Below are 17,328 nucleotides of genomic sequence, written 5' to 3' on the forward strand. Positions count from 1 at the left end.
GTTACCACCTTCAGGTAATACATTGCACATGACTGGATGCATCTAGTCCACAATAATGTCCAGAACTGTCATGGAACCTTCGATTACTATCATGGGTACCAAGGAAGTCCATGTGGATGTCCTCCATAGCATAAAACAGTTCCTTCCACCTGCCCCCACCTCCCCTCTCCCACCAGCCAGTTTTCTTGATGCTGTGCATCTTTCAAGCAAACATTTTACTAAAGGATGGCGTATCCAGATATGAATATTGAGCAGATGTAACAAGGAAAGTTATCCATCCAACCAAGTTCTAAGTTTCACCAAGATTGATTATCCTGTACCCACTACCATCATAATTGATGGTGTCTTTGGGTCAACATGGGTACACAGAGGGTCGTCTTCCATGGAGGTGAATGTTAAACATTGTGTGCCCTAGAACCATTGTGCCTGCACCAGCAATGTACAGGGTGATTATAATTAAACATTTGCTGCTTCAAAAGGCCCCTATGGAAAACAAGTGGTCATGGGTCAGTGAACGTTTTTGCAAACATTTGTAAGAAAATACAGAAGACAAATAATAAATAAGCCATTGAAAGCAGCACATTCTAATTTCCATGTGATAGGATAACATTTGTTAACTGCATACCATGAAAGCAGAATGCGCTCAAAGACTAGGATAAAACTTTCAAACTGGTACAGAGCAGTAGTCATTAATTGTTTCTGTTCTAGCTTTGTTAGGCAAGAACCAGATTTTGGTTACTTACTAGCCAAAATCCAGATGTTCTCTAAGAAAGCTAGAATGGTACAGATGATGGATTGCTGCTGTTTACCATTATGAAATACCATATTTATGTTCCAGTTTACAAATGATGCTCAGTGTGACAACCATCTCCATCCACAACGTGGAATCACACAAGAGACAAAATTTAACACTTGCTGGCAGCACTTTCCAAACGGTGAGCCACGGAATGTTCAACTGTCATGACATAGCTCTTGCACTGCTTGAAGATCGCACATTGCATCCACCATTCTCAGTCATGACAACAGTTCACCTTCTCCTGGGAGTAATTTCCAAATTGCCAGTTAATCTGAATTTCTGAGTTGTGTTATTCAATCCCGGTGTGGAAGTAAGGTCTTTCCACATTCCTTTAACGTGTTGATACTCATTAAGAGAAGCAGCAATATTAATGTTGTTTCAATTAAACAGATCTATGAGTAAAACCTTGATCACCTTGGCCAGACTATGTTGAGTGTCTGCAACTGCAATGCACACTGACTGTGTTTAATCCCTACAGTACCATACCAGTGCTGGTACTACCAACAACACACATTTTTCAGTGCACAGTCTGAATGTCATCCCTATACACTCGGATACCGATACAGTAAATAATTTTCATTCTACACTGGCTCAATTTTAATTATAGTCTTCCTGAACTATCATCAAATCTGCCACAAATTGCTGCATGCCCTGCTTTAGAGGGGCAATCCCCCAACCTCCATGTGGATATTCCAACACTTTGTCGCACACTTATGGTTCTATCATCCTATAACAACTTTCTACAGTTGCTCACATCAGTAACACACTGACAGCATGACCACCCTATTCTCAGGCACCAGGCCTTAATAATCTGCCCATTGACAAATTCACTTGTGTCGGTGGATTTCCCCACTTGTGGCCTGTACCTTCGCTGGAATGATTCCCCATTTGGGGCCCATGCTGATACTGGAATAATTCCTGATTTTGGGCCCATACTATCAGTAGGATGATTTCCCATTTGTGTCTGTTCTGCTTATTTACTTTCCTTACCATGTCGTGCTCACAACACCAGCAGGCTGCATTCAGTCTCGTGATGGGCTGTAGTCATAATGTTTTGGCCCATGAGTGTATGTTTCAAATAACTAGATGAGTGTCCAGTAGTGTGATGTTTGAAACAAGGGTTAGTTGAGAGTGAAAAATTGGAGCTATTATATGAAAATTAGTTTTAACAAACTATTCATCATATTTAAAAATAGTTCATAATATAATATTTCTAATCATTCCTTAAACTATTTTTGTTCTAGCCTCCAAACAGAAAACTATCTGGCAAAGACAGAGTAGCTGTAGTTGCAAAACAATTATCAGACTTCATTTATCTGTATAGCCGTGAAACTGAGCTCTACACAGAAGCAACAGACCGTCCACACTGTATACCGTCAGAATTATGCACCAGGTTTCTCATTTTTGCAAGGTGAGATGATTTGATGTAAAATGTATTGTACTGGTATCACAGTGAAAATCTTCAGGAAAAAAGCACAGCCTAATCTGAACTAAATTTCAAATCAAGTTAGAAATTGACATAGCTTCTAAGTTTTTATAATTTCTATCCTGTCAGTTTACAACAGCATATTTTCTGGGATTTTGTTTCCAAGATGTCAGGTTTTCCATAAGTATGTATGATGGCTACTAAAATCTATTATAACATTTGATAGGTACACCATGTCTTTGATGTAAATGGATATAAAATCCTGTATGAAATACATTATCTAAGTAAGGAAAATCTGACTGACCACCAAATAAGTGGCTCTGAGGAATGAACACGCATATAGAAAGGAACTGCAATGAGGAATATGCTTCTTCACTGCTCAGTGTGTCTGCCATTTAAATATTATGATATTATATCTCTTGCGTTTCTTTTGGTTAATAGTACATATCCCTTGGGTAAAATATTTACTTACATTATTGTTAGTGTTGGCACATAATTTTTCACTTTGAAAAGAGATCATGTAATTGTTTTCTTCCAGTCTTGCAAGGGACCGAGAAAATATTCAGTTAGACATTAAATTCAAACATAGCAAAAAAGATAGTAAATAAAGTGAAATCTAAAGACAAAAAAGATCTAGGGACAAAGGAAAATGGGTGAACACACAGGATGTTGTTCACTGTGAATCGTATTACATGATTAATGGATCCTGGTTATGTAGTCAGCGCATTAGGAGAAGCATAGAGAGAGAGAGAGAGAAAAAAAAAATTGTGCTCAATTACATGTGAAACGACACAGCAGGATATGATGGCTAGAAGTGCTAGACTGATGCAAGTTTGTAGGGTGAAATATGTGATGTTTGGTGACCAGGTGGGTAAAACTGTATTGGAAACTTAAGGTGAAAGTGCGGAACTTGTTAATACCTCAAAATTATCATTTAACTGCACTGTTGCTTGAGACTATTTGCTTCTGATAAATTACAAAACTGTTCACAATGTATCAATCATATGATACATTTTGACAACATTATTTTAATTTCTAAAAATTATTTTATGAAAAAAACATATTACACACTCAGTTTCACTTCTCATCCCCATTATAATTTGGAATGTTTTGTTGATAATCTTTTAAAGTACTGATGTAACTTTGTTTCCCCCACAATATGCTTCATTGAGCAAAATTTTTTACAGTTTGCATAGTAACTACACATGAAACATATACAAGTGTCTGAAAGACCACACCAAGTTCAGTGCAGTTAATTACCCATACTGCTTTTGCGAAAACTGAAAAGTATTGACCACTTTCGTCTTAAAGCTAATTCTCACTTAACAATTTACATTTATCACATTATAAAAAAATTGTCATGTATTGATTTCCCACTTTTGTATATCTGTTTCTTCAGCATAAGAGTTTTATGGCTGACCAAATTATTGTCACCAACACAGGATTACTTGTCAATAGTAGTCTTTCCTGAGAATGTGGACTGAGTCCCTATTTTCATTATAGTGTATCAGTGATTTTAAGTGTCCCTCCCAGCCCTCCTCCCCCAGTCCTCCAGGTCGTCTCAATTCTTGATATTATTTGGTTATAGTACAACTGAATGTAATATTAATTAGAGAATGAAAGTTGCCACTCACCATATAGCGAAGATGCTCACCTCCAACTGCCCAACACTAAAATAGCGAATATTACAACAATGACAACCAGCCACAGACTGCACACAGCACAGCCAGTGATTTTCATACAGAGCGCATTACCAATATAAAAACCTAAAGAGCCTTCTTACACCCAGAGACCTGCAATGTGCATTCCACTTACCCCTGGTCACAGGAGAGCCCATAAAGTCTGGTGTCAAGAACACAGTACTTGGTCATTGGAACAGTGGTCCCAGTTTATGTTCACAGACGAGTCCAGGTGTAGTCTGAATAGTGATTCTTGCCGGGTTTTCATCTGGTGTGAACCAGGAACCAGATACCAATCCCTTAATGTCCATGAAAGGGACCTTTATGGAGGTCACGGTTTGATTGTGTGGGGTGAAATTAAGTATATCCACCTTTTCAGTGGTGCTGTGGGGTCCCACCTTTCTCCTGATGGATGATAATGCACAGCCCCACAGAGGTGCCATCATGGAGGAGTACCTTGAAACAGAAGACATCATGTGAATGGAGTGGCCTGCCTGTTGTCCAGACCTAAACCCCATCGAGCACATCTGGGATGCTCTCGGCCGACATATTGCTGCATGTCTTCAATCCCGTAGGACACGTCAGGAGCTCTGACAGGCACTGGTGCAAGAATGGGAGGCTATACCCCAGCAGCTGCTCGACCACCTGATCCAGAGGATGCCCAACCCATTGTGTGGCCAGTGTGTGTGTGCATGGTGATCATATCCCATATTGATGTCGGGGTACATGCACAGGAAACTGTGGCGTTTTGTAGCACATGTGTTTTGGGACGGTTTTCTCAACTTATCACCAATATCGTGGACTTACAAATCAGTGTCGTGTGTGTGTTCCCTATGTGCCTATGCTATTAGTGCCAGTTTTGTGTAGTGCCATGTTGTGTGGCACCATATTCTGAAATTCTTTAATTTATGAGCATGATTGTGTTAATGAATGAAAATAAGTTTTTACAAAAAAATGTGTGGAATAACCAGTCATAATTATGGCCCGTTATGGCATTGAAATTTTGGTACAACTACAAGACAAAAAGATTTTGTGATAAGCAAATTCTATATTCTCAAGTAATTGCTTGCCTTTGGAAATCAAAAGTTTGAGATCAAAATTTGATAAATATCACATTCTCCCTTTTGCAGCCCAGTGTGCTCCAACTTGCCCTGGTTAAGTCAATCAGTAATTGGCTCCATCTTTCTTACCCTTCAACCATTGCATTACACTAGAGACCAGTCAGACTGATGGATCAGGGGGCAAGTAATGAAGTGTGCTTCTCCAACTTGTGTTCCTGCTGTTGACATAGTCCTTGCCATGGTGCCTTGGGTCTGTGCTTTCAGTTTATGAACAAAGTGTCAAGAGCCTTGTCAAGCTCACACACCTGTTCTTGTGTACTAGCATTTTTGAAAAAAACAAAATTTGAAGAAGACGACAACTACTGTACAAAAGGACTTTCAAAGTAGAATCCCAACCCAACTGTAAGAGAATGAATATGCTTTTACTGAAACTTCACAAAATCTTGGTGTGAGCGAGGTTCAGTAATACGAAAGGCTGCCAAGACAAACTTTGAGACAAGTACTGTCTTTTATTTAACAGTTGACAATCTTTGTCTTCAAGCATTTCTAAAAATAACTGTTTTGCTGCTAGTAGTAAATTTAGCAAGCCCTACATAAAATGGGTTCATTTGTCAAGCTATTTATGGTAAATTGTACTTTTTCCTTGGCTCAGTGCCAGTTTGCTTCTGGTTCACAATCACTGTAGATCCAAACCATCACAGATCATTACTAGTATAGAATAAATGATCTTCCCTCTGTTGCCTCCTTAGATAAGCCCTTACTGCAGTGCAGATAGAGGCTGCTTCTACACTGAGCACAGAATAAAAATGGCTACAGAATATTTACCTAACACCCACCCTCAATTCCCAAAAGCATTCACATCCTACCTCTGCTGCACAACTTGAACATAGCTATCATTCAGTGTTTGTTTGTAGACAACAAAATCCATCAAAATTTTCCTAGACTGTACTCATATTTACAAAGCAGTGGTATTACAGTAGACACTGAAAAACATGGTGATGCTATATTGTAGGTGTGGTGAACTATATTTCATCTGTGGATTCAGATACATTTTGCAATGAGGAAATAACATTTTCTATTGTAGAAGGGAGGGTAAAAGTTGTGGAATCGGAAGCTAGGAAAGATGCCCTTTGCAGAAGTTCGATCCTTCTTCAACTCTACATGATGGAAAACAATGCAACACACAAAAATGTTACAAATTCTGCAGTCCAATAAGTGCAGTTTCACAACAACATGTCAAACTGGGAAAATAATATGATCTTGGTTTGGTCCTTGGCTTTTCATCCATTTGTCTATGATTATTCGAGAACAGGTTTGTCAGGAGAATAAGGTTATTGTTACTGTATATTTTTACTTCTTCTACGTACTTATAACAACATAATCATTCACATATAGTTGCATTGTTTGCAATTCACCAGGAGGTATTTCATTTGTTTTAAATATTTATTCATAGTTTAGTTGTGAAACATTTGTCCACATCAAGGCAAACTGTAGAAATGTCACATTCCAAACATGTTTCCCAATGGTGCCTTCAAGCATAACAAACTTCGCATCTTTTAGAGGGATCAGTTTTCTTCAGTCACCATTCTTACCACTAGAAAATGATCCCAAATACTGGCTTGAAGTCTTAAGGGATTTTTTGCTTTGGTTGGTTGTCCTTTACAAGTGTAGACAGAGAAAGTTACGTTCTTCAAAAGCTGCAGTGCCATATTGTGCCTGGAAATTGGAGACGCCATCCTCCTGGATGCTGTGTTGAGAATATGGCAAATTATTCTTGCATTTAGCATTGCTATGTCCATGAGATAAGTTCTTATACCCTTTGACAGATCTTCTCATAAGAGAATAATAGGGCAAACATTGGTCATGTATGTCAATGTCACCCATTCCTTAATTGTTATAGATAAAACATGAACAACTATCCAAACTGTATGAAGTTATTGTCATTGTTTTTGTAGCACAAGAAATAATTAAGATGACTTATTCTCAGTATCAATGGTATATGCAGTTGTAAATGCAGAATATTCAATTCTACTAACACGTAAATCAGAAAGTGCAACACCATTAAACCCACGTTAATGGAGCTTTGCTATTTTCAATAAAAAGAAATGTACTTTTCTTGGGCGCCTTGGCCCCAGACGCTTTAGATTTCTGAGGGCCTGTCGTTATTAGAATATTATGTTTCACGTACCTTTTGTCGTTTGCAGATGCGAAGCAGTGCTCTGCAACATGAAGCTGAAACGCTGAGTTAAAGTGCACCAAAATCTTGACAGTTACATGAAAGGCTTTGAGTGTTGTGTGAGAAATGTTAATTTCTTTTCAACGGCGAGTTTAAGCAGTCTAGCATGTTTGTGTTTAATGTATTAGACATGAAATGTAGCAAAGCTAAATGTTGCGCACATTAAAATCTGACCAGCTTCATTGTTCTGTTAATGAGAAGAGACTGGGCTTTCTGTGAGGTTCGCATTGAAATCTTGTTATAGAACTGATCAAAATTCTTTGAAAGCTATTGTCTGTTTACATCTGAATTACAATTATTTTTTATGTATTGAATCGTGAGAGACGTGATCTGTGCTGACTGGTCCAGGCTAACACACAAACTATTTCTGCAATGAAATACTAATTCACTTTCAAGTGAAACACTTGAGCAGATAATTCTCAGTGGATGAGTTCCTATTTTTAAGCCATGTGGTGTAATGAAAAACTTAATATTATGTTCTCGCTCGTAATGGTGTCTTTGAAACAGTCAGCCCAGTATATGAAAACTGCAAATTATTCAGTAATAATTATGGGATGCCTTTCCCTATACTATTAATAGGAAAACACAAGTCTACACATTTACAGCAATCATCATCATCATAATCATCATAAGAATGCTTTTTCTTGCAGTATTAATAACACACACACCATTCTCATCACGAATCGTCAATAACATCCTTCTACAATCAAGAACAAAATGAAGATAATTAGTTTTTCTCTTTCTTCCTCGTTAGAGTGCTGTCTATTCATTTTTATCTTTGTTCCTTGAAATACATAGTTTTCGTATTAATAGTAGTTTTTATTGTTCTTTTTCTATATCATTTTACAATATTTCACTGCAATAATCCATCATCTTTATGGCATTTATCAATCTATCATGGAGTGTTGGCAAGAGATAAACATTTTTACTGTAAACCCATTTCACAACAACAATATTGCTCAAGAATACAAATATTAGTTCCCCTGAACATGGGTGGCATGTGTTTCCTTGTTGGTCTTACGATCCTGACAGCAAGATTGTGTCTGTTTAACACTTCCTGACAAAGTTAAGAGGTGTACCAATTGCCCACGTAAATGGTTTTCCATTTCCCAAAAGGACTCCAATCTTTCCATGTGCCTGCCACGTCACCATTCTCTTCCACTTTCCATGTTTGTGTCTTCATATAACAGTACCCTTTCCCTGAAGAGTATACTTATTGTATTCTTTATGCCAAATCCGGCTCTCTTTAATGGATTATATTGAATATATGAAAGTGTGTCCCTAAAGTTTGTTAGGTTTTCATCAATGTTGATATTTTTGCCAGGAACATGTATTCTTTGAAATTTGAAGCAGTTGCGAAATGACTGCTCTTGCCTTCCTCAGCTCATAATATTGTGTTTCTAGTAAATTGATAGGAAAGTACAAATACCTGCAGATGGCCTTGAATCTTCTCAGTGGTGTTGTTTCAACACATATTGGAATCTAGATATTTATTTTAAAATAGAAAACTTGAACATCAGGAATAGAATCCAGTAATATGATAAGTTTTTATGCAGAAAAGGATTACAGATGTCATCAATGCTGAATAAGCACATTTTCTTAAGCTTATTACCATTTCTCCACTTCGAGGTGGCATATTTTGCCAGTTACTTATGTTGACATCCCACAGGATTCGTTCAGTGAATCTGATTTTTTTTTTAAATATATGTATCACATTTTTAATGTTACATACCAACACAACATGATTGGTTACATGAATAAAAATAATTTTAAGTTTTATTTCTTAACTTGGTGCAAAGGGTGCACTGAAAAATATGAAGATATAATTATAGATTGAAAATGAAATCAATTTCACCACATAATCTACTTTCAAAAAGAGATTTAGTTGCTAGTTACCAAATGTTTGATATGTAATTAGTTTTGCATGCATCCTGTCAAATTAAATTCTCAGAGTCACCAAATAAATTATATAAACCATGGTAATTTTAGAATCTTGGGCTCCACACACACTTGCGTCAACTTTTTGAAATACCCCTACAATGTAGCCAATACGTGATTGTTGCACACGTATGAATTTGTGAATCAATTTCAGGTTTTATTAGATGAACAATTAAGCATTCATTAGCTCTGCATGTGTTTTAACATGGAAGCAGAGCACAAACACTCTTCTTCTCTGCACACTTAAGATAAGAAATCACCCCAGCACAGGCAGTAGCAGTTGTGCGTAAATAATAGTGTTCACGGGATTAAGAGGCAGGGTCAAGAAAATGAGAAAAAAACAGAAGAGGAAATCTATAATTCTTCATTTTTGGTCTCTCTATTCACTGTAGTACATTTTAGAAAAAAAGGTCACCGACAGAGTAGCCTTTCGAAGAAATGATAGTATTAAGTACTTTTGGAAGTGTTATTTGTGGAAGGTGCACAGAAAATTGTTGCTCAAGACTTTTGCCACCTGTGAGATGTTGCATGCTCTTCACAGTTGCAGAATTATATATTTCCTTTTGGTTATTATAAAAAAGCACAGTTTTTCTTTTTGTAACCTTTTTTTTTTCAGAGGATGAACTTTACTAACTTCACCACAAGTTTCGATTTTTAATGCTTTTAAACACTAGAGAATGTGTTCAAAGTAAAGCTTTTGCAAACTACAGTGTCGTTGAAATGTGTCTTTTCAGTAACATTCTATGTTTAAAATTCATTACTTCCAACTCCCTCATTTGGAACGGAGTTCTATTAACTCAAGAACATGTGGAAACACTGGTAAAATGATTTTTTTATGAACAAACATCACTTTAGTAAATGAAATTCACCTTTGGGTGGATCAGTCACAGCAGAGCAGCAAAGTTGTAATGTTGTTGTTGCTGTTTTTGTTTTCATTTTCATTAAGAATCTCTCCATGCCCGCACACTCCGCCCTCTCTGCGCGCAATTCCAAAAAAACTGTGTATGTCCTGTCAAGCAATCTCTTGTTTTTGTCAAGATACAGCGCAAATTTCTTTTCTCCCAAATTCAGTACGGTATCTCTTCATTAGGAGGACCTGCCCAATAATCTTCAGTATTCTTCTGTAACACCACATTTTGAAACCTTATATTCTTTTTTTCTTATTATCCATCTTTCACATCTACAGAAGTCTACAAATCATGTAGATAATTTCAAATAAGTCTAAAAGTTCTTATTTTTTCTCCCTGAATTAAATTACTTTCTGACTTTGTCTTTGCCGTTATTGCTTGCTCGGTGTACAAATTGAATAATACTGGGCAAAGGCTACAACCTTGTTTCACTTCCTTCCCAGCAACAGCTTGTCGTCTACTACTACTACTACTACTACTACTACTACTACTACTTCTTTCATGTCTGACTTTTAGAACTACAGTCTGTGCTCTGTGTGAGCTGTAAATTAAATTTCTCCCTATATTATTTTACCTCTTCTATCTTCAGATTTTTGTACTGTGTATTCCAGTCAACAATGTCAAACAGCTTTCGCTAAATTGATAAAAGCTATAAACATAGGTTCACCTTTCTTCAAGCAACTTCCAGGGTAAGTCATAGTCAATAGCACCTCAAATTCTCTGGAACCCAAAGTGATATTCCCTGTGGTCAGCTTCTACCAGCTGTCCATTCTTCTCGAAATAATTCGTGTCTCTAACTTGATGGTTTGGTAATATTCTCACCTGTGAATTCCTGTCTTCTTAGAACTATGACTTATTACATTCTTCTTGACATGTGAGAGTACTTTGTTGGTCTGACTCTCAGAGTATGAATCCTCATCTCACCATCTAGTATGTCGTCTTTTTCTCTAGAATTGTCTCCAGTGTTTCCTTCTGTAGATCCTTTGCGTATTCCGTCCACCTATAGGCCTTCTCTTCTTTGTTCAGTACAGACCTGTTATCCGAGCTCTTAATATTATAGAGGTACTTCTCGTTCCCCAGGAGGTATCTTTCATTTTCCTGTAGGCAGCATCTACCTTTCCTCTACTCATGTGTGCTTCTACCGTCTTGCGTTTCTCATCTAGTAATTCCTTCATTGCCATTTTGCACTTCCCGTCAATTCCATATTTTTACTTCCGTATTCTCTTTTACATGCTTCAGTTGCTGCATTTTTATATTTTCTCCTTTCATCAATTAAATTCAGTATCTCAACAAAGACAATAAATTTTTGATCACTAAGTGGTGGCAGGAGAACACACCTTCTCAACCCGGCCAATAAGTGTTCCCTGACCCGTGGTTTTGGGTGACTTTTCCAAACTCTCCCTATTTCCTAAACCTCACCAATCCTTTCCCCTGTCCCTCTTCCTTCTTAAACCATTCTGCCAGGAGCAAGAGCCATTGGCTCCAAAAACTTGCAGGTTCAAATACCTGCTGTCGCTAGGTGAGTAGACCATTTATCCATCCAAATTCAGTATCTCTTGTGATATCCAAGGATTTATACTAGGCCTTGTCTTTTTACCTATTTGATACTCTGCTGCAGTCCCTATTTCATCAGTGAGCTATCCATCCATCTTCTGTTGTATTCCTTCCCCTTTTTCAGTTGCACAATGCTTAATGCTTCCTTTGAAACTCTGAACAATCTCTGGTGCTTCCAACCTATCAGATTCTGACCTAAATTTTCTGTCTTTTTTTTTTTTCAGATTCTTCAGTTTTAATCTGCTATTCATAATCAGCAAACGATGGGTCATCCACATCTGTCCTTGAAAATGTTTTTCAATTCAAAATCTGGTATGGAAATCTGTCCTTCCAGTATATAATCAGTCTGAAACCTTCTAGAAGCTCCATGTCTCTTCAACATACACAACCTTCTGTCATGAATTTTAAACAAAGTGTTGGTAATAAAACAGACAATCAAATTGTGGTTGGTGCAGAATCCTACCAAGTGACATTCCATTTCATCTTCACTCCATGATCTGCTACAATTTTTCCTTGTAGTTCATTTCCTACTATTAAATTCCAATCCTCCATCACATTTAAATTTTCATCCCCCATAACTATCTGTTTTTTTATTATTATTATATCAATCTCTTCATCTGTAGAGCCAGAATATATAGCTGTAGGTCCCTCCTTACTTTAGAGATGCATGGTTCATGGGGAGGGGCATTATTACCTGGACAACTCTCAGAATAAAAATGATATTGTGGCAACAGCTTTTGCCTGCTGTGTGCTTAGCAAATAGTTTCTCATTGGCAGTTGTAGCAAAAGGTGAGAGAACATTCCCTTCTTGACTACCCATTTCATTGCTTTGTACAGCTTATTCACCTGAGTAACTGTACATGATGATCACTGCATTAAGGTACTTCACTTTGTATCAGTTTCATGAAAGTGTTTCTGGGTGGTGGCATATATTCCTAAATTTTTGTGATCTCTCTCTCCCCCCCCCTCCCCTCCCCCGCCCTCCAAATGCAATCTTTGCAATTATACGAGACAGTCAATGTAAAAACAATATATGGAAAAGTTAAGTAAACTGTTCATTACAGTGGCGTAGCGTGGTTGTAAAGGTTGGGGAGACTGCAGTTATTACAGGGAGACAAAATAACACAATAAACAATAATTTAAACAAATAAAACAAAATGCATCAAACAAAACTAAAATTATTATTATTATTATTATTTCTTTCTTATCTCAGACATTATGTCTGGTCAAAAGTAGAAAGTGACGCGGATCATTAATGAAGCGTGACTTCCTTTTAACTGTACGGTATATGTTATATTGCATTTAGGAACTTTCGGGTAATTGAACATGTATCAATAATTGCGGATTTGTGTAGTTCTACATATATGTTTGGAAGTAGCTGTATTGCATTGATGTACTGGTGGATATTGTGTGGTATGACTCCTGTAGTTGATAGTATAATTGGTATATGTCAACTTTATCCTGATGCCACATATCCTTGACTTCCTCATCCAGTTGGATGTATTTCTCAATTTTTCTCCTGTTTTCTTTTGTATATTTGTTGTATTGGATATGGATATTTCAATCAGTTGTGTTAATTTCTTCTTTTTATTGGTGAGTATGATGTTAGGTTTGTTATGTAGTGTTATTTTATCTGTTATAATGGTTCTGTTCCAGTATAATTTGTATTCACCATTCTCCAGTACATTTTGTGGTGCATACTTGTATGTGGGAATGTGTTGTTTTATAAGTTTATGTTGTAAGGCAAGCTGTTGATGTATTATTTTTGCTTCATTGTCATGTCTTCTGGGGTATTCTGTATTTGCTAGTATTGTACATCCGCTTGTGATGTGATCTACTGTTTCTATTTGTTGTTTGCAAAGTCTGCATTTATCTGTTGTGGTATTGGGATCTTTAATAATATGCTTGCTGTGATATCTGGTGTTTATAGTTTAATCCTGTATTGCAATCATGAATCCTTCTGTCACACTGTATATATTGCCTTTTCTTAGCCATGTGTTGGATGTGTCGTGATCGATGTGTGGCTGTGTTAGCTGTGTTAGATGATACGGGTGCTTGCCATGTAGTGTTTTCTTTTTCCAATTTACTTTCTTCATATCTGTTGATGTTATGTGATCTAAAGGGTTGTAGAAGTGGTTATGAAATTGCAGTGGTGTAGCCGATGTATTTATATGAGTGATTGCTTTGTGTACTTTGCTAGTTTCTGCTCGTCCTAGAAAGAATTTTCGTAAATTGTCTACCTGTCCATAATGTGAATAAAATAGAAAGAAACTTCCACATGGGAAAAATATATTAAAAACAAAGATTCCAAGACTTACCAAGCGGGAAAGCGCCGGTAGACAGGCACAATAATAAAACACACACACACACACACACACACAAAATAAATTTCTAGCTTTCGCAACCAATGGTTGCTTCTTCAGGAAGGGGGCTTCAGGAAGGGGACGTGTGTGTTTGTGTGTGTTTGTGTGTGTTTGTGTTTGTGTGTGTTTGTGTGTGTTTGTGTGTGTTTGTGTGTGTTTGTGTGTGTTTTTGGGGAAAGTCTTTCTGCTCCCGGGATTGGAATGACTCCTTACCCTCTCCCTTAAAACCCACATCCTTTCGTCTTTCCCTCTCCTTCCCTCTTTCCTGAAGAAGCAACCGTCCGTTGCGAAAGCTAGACATTTTGTGTGTGTGTGTGTGTGTGTGTGTGTGTGTGTGTGTGTGTGTGTGTGTGTGTGTTTTTTTTTTTTTTATTATTGTGCCTGTCTACCGGCGCTTTCCCGCTTGGTACGTCTTGGAATCTTTGTTTTTATATATGTCCATAACGTAGGTTTTCTATGTCAATAAATCCCCTTCCTCCTTCCTTCCTTTCTGCTTAATGTGAATCTTTCTGCTGCTGAATGTATGTGATGTATTCCTTGTGTGTGGCATTGTGATCGTGTAATTGTATTGAGCGTTTCTAGGTCTGTGTTACTCCATTTCACTACTACAAATGAGTAGGTCAGTATTGGTATAGCATAAGTATTTATAGCTTTTGTTTTGTTTCTTGCTGTCAATTCCGTTTTCAGTATTTTTGTTAGTCTTTGTCTATATTTTTCTTTTAGTTCTTCTTTAACATTTGTATTATCTATTCCTATTTTTTGTCTGTATCCTAGATATTTATAGGCATCTGTTTATTCCATCGCTTCTATGCAGTCGCTGTGGTTATCCAATATGTAATCTTCTTGTTTAGTGTGTTTTCCCTTGACTATGCTATTTTTCTTACATTTGTCTGTTCCAAAAGCCATATTTATATCATTGCTGAATACTTCTGTTATCTTTAGTAATTGGTTGAGTTGTTGTTTTGTTGCTGCCAGTAGTTTTAGATCATCCATGTATAGCAAATGTGTGATTTTGTGTTGGTATTTTCCAGTAATATTGTATCCATAATTTGTATTATTTAGCAAGTTGGATAGTGGGTTCAGAGCAAGGCAGAACCAGAAAGGACTTAATGAGTCTCCTTGGTATATTCCACGCTTAATCTGTATTGGCTGTGATGTGATATTATTTGAATTTGTTTGGATATTAAGTGTGGTTTTCCAATTTGTCATTACTATGTGTAGGAACTGTATCAATTTAGGATCTACTTTGTATATTTCCAACATTTGTAGTAACCATGAGTGGGGTACACTATCAAAAGCTTTTCGGTAATCAATGTATGTGTAGTGTAGCGACCTTTTAGTTTTAGCTTGATATGTCACCTCTGCATCAATTATCAGTTGCTCTTTACATCCTCGTGCTCCTTTGCAACAGCCTTTTTGTTCTTCATTTATAATTTTGTTCTGTGTTGTATGTGTCATTAATTTCTGCGTAATGACTGAAGTTAATATTTTGTATATTGTTGGTAGGCATGTTATGGGGCGGTATTTAGCTGGGTTTGCTGTGTCTGCTTGATCTTTAAGTTTCATATAAGTTATTCCATGTGTAAAAGTATCAGGGAATGTGTGTATGGGTCCGCAATGTAACTGTTAAATAATTTAGTTAGATGTGAATGTGTAGAGGTGAACTACTTTAGCCAGAAACTTGCTATTTTATCTTTTCCAGGGGCTTTCCAATTGTGAGTAGAATTAATTGCTTTGGTGACTTCATGTTGCAAAATTATTATTATTATTATTATTATTATTATTATTATTATTATTATTAACTTGTTCAAGAAATGCTGACAAATTTGGAGAATGCCAGCAGCAAGAGAAGAAGCACTTATATTTTCTTGTACACAAGTGCACTGTGCCTGTCTTTTCTTTCCATGAATAAGTCTATAACTCGGTCTGCAAAGAGCTGATATCTGGATACCTCTCCAAGTAGGCTCTCTTCTCCTGTTAACATACTCAAACACAACATCCGAGTGTTGGACATTGAATTCCTTAAATAATTCTTCACGCGTTTAAGAGTACTCGTGCTTCGTTCACTACTTGCTGTAGTTGCAGGTAGGGTCAAAACCAAATGCAGGAACTTTATTTCTTCTTCAACAGAGTCTAAATCATTGTTGACAATCTACTGAAATGATTCTTTGTTCTGCAGGTGACATTTTAATATCTGATGCTTTTGTTCTTTCCAGTCAAAGTTCTTTATTGTAAAAATGCCCTCTTGCACCATTCCTCTCACCATCAAACAGAAGACATATATAACAATATAATCTGTTGTTATCTGCATTCGCAGTCAACCAAGTATACTTATCATACCAGGCTGTCTGAAAAGTGTGTTCTTGTTTGGCTTTAGTTAAAACTACACTGAGTATAGGAATAAGTCGTTTGTCCTTAAATTCACACATTTTTTGGTACATAAATGTAGAAAAAGGTGTTCCTGATAAAAATTTTACAAGGTGTTCAGTTGCTGGCTCGCTCATGTTGGCAACGCAATGAAAATATACACTAAAATTACACAAAGAATGACTGTGAACGTAAACTGCGTGACTGTTCACTTCTGTGTTAAAAGCCAGCATAGAAGCGGCAGAAATTAGTCTTGATACCTGGTTGCAAATGCAGCGCAGCAGCCTTTGTAGATGAGGGGAGCCAAGAATGCCACTAAAGTGCAGGTGCCCACAGCCAGCTAAGGGAAGGGAGGCAGAGACAGAGCAGTAGAGTCTCAAGCAGGCAAATACCCTAGTTCTCAGGGTGTGGTGTGGGCTATAAAACTGATGTCTTTGCACATTTAGAGCTCTTATTAAAAAGTTGTTTATATTTTTGTTATGAATTAATACTTCATCTTTTTTTAAGCACGAATACAGAGGAGACTGTTTCATTATATCAAAAGTAATCACAGTAACTGTTAATACAAGGTTTCCAGTGGATGAGTTCCTAATTTCAAAGTTGAATATCACAAAAACTAATATTGATAGATGAATGCAACAAAAGGCATGTTTACTGTGAAAGCTAGAAGAATTTTTTGTTGAAGTTTTGAAATAGTTCAAAAAGCTTTTAACAAGTGGTGTTGTAATTGCAATACAACTCGGAGCGATCAGCTCCCCTGTTGAAATGTAGTTAATGTGCTGAAGGAAGAGACTACAGTGATGTATTCCTTTGAATGGCATGGTTTTTATGCTACTGGAATACCACAGGTTAGAACACAGTCCTACGGCTACAAGGTGCAATTTTCGTTTCACCAAATTCCAACAGGCAGGTAGCATGGCTCATGATATAGAAGAAAATGTTCACTCCCAGGCAAACTGTACATACTTTTGAAAATATTGCCATGGTTTCTGGATTTATC

General features: G+C 37.0%; 1 protein-coding gene across 7 annotated transcripts in view; it reads left to right on the forward strand.

Moving 5' to 3' along the window:
• Nucleotides 1-17,328, forward strand: part of LOC126337435 (tubulin polyglutamylase TTLL5) — a 268,881-nt gene that overhangs the window by 239,728 nt on the left and 11,825 nt on the right. For 6 of the 7 annotated variants that reach the window (XM_050001468.1, XM_050001470.1, XM_050001472.1 and 3 more), the window contains one exon: nucleotides 2,041-2,207. In XM_050001468.1, coding sequence (XP_049857425.1) covers nucleotides 2,041-2,207 — 167 coding nt within the window. Of the gene's footprint in view, nucleotides 1-2,040; nucleotides 2,208-4,280; nucleotides 5,467-17,328 lie in introns of those variants that run through there. The other variant, XM_050001474.1, reaches the window with a different exon arrangement.

Source organism: Schistocerca gregaria, chromosome 1 (genome assembly GCF_023897955.1).
Source record: "Schistocerca gregaria isolate iqSchGreg1 chromosome 1, iqSchGreg1.2, whole genome shotgun sequence".
Lineage (NCBI taxonomy): Eukaryota > Metazoa > Arthropoda > Insecta > Orthoptera > Acrididae > Schistocerca > Schistocerca gregaria.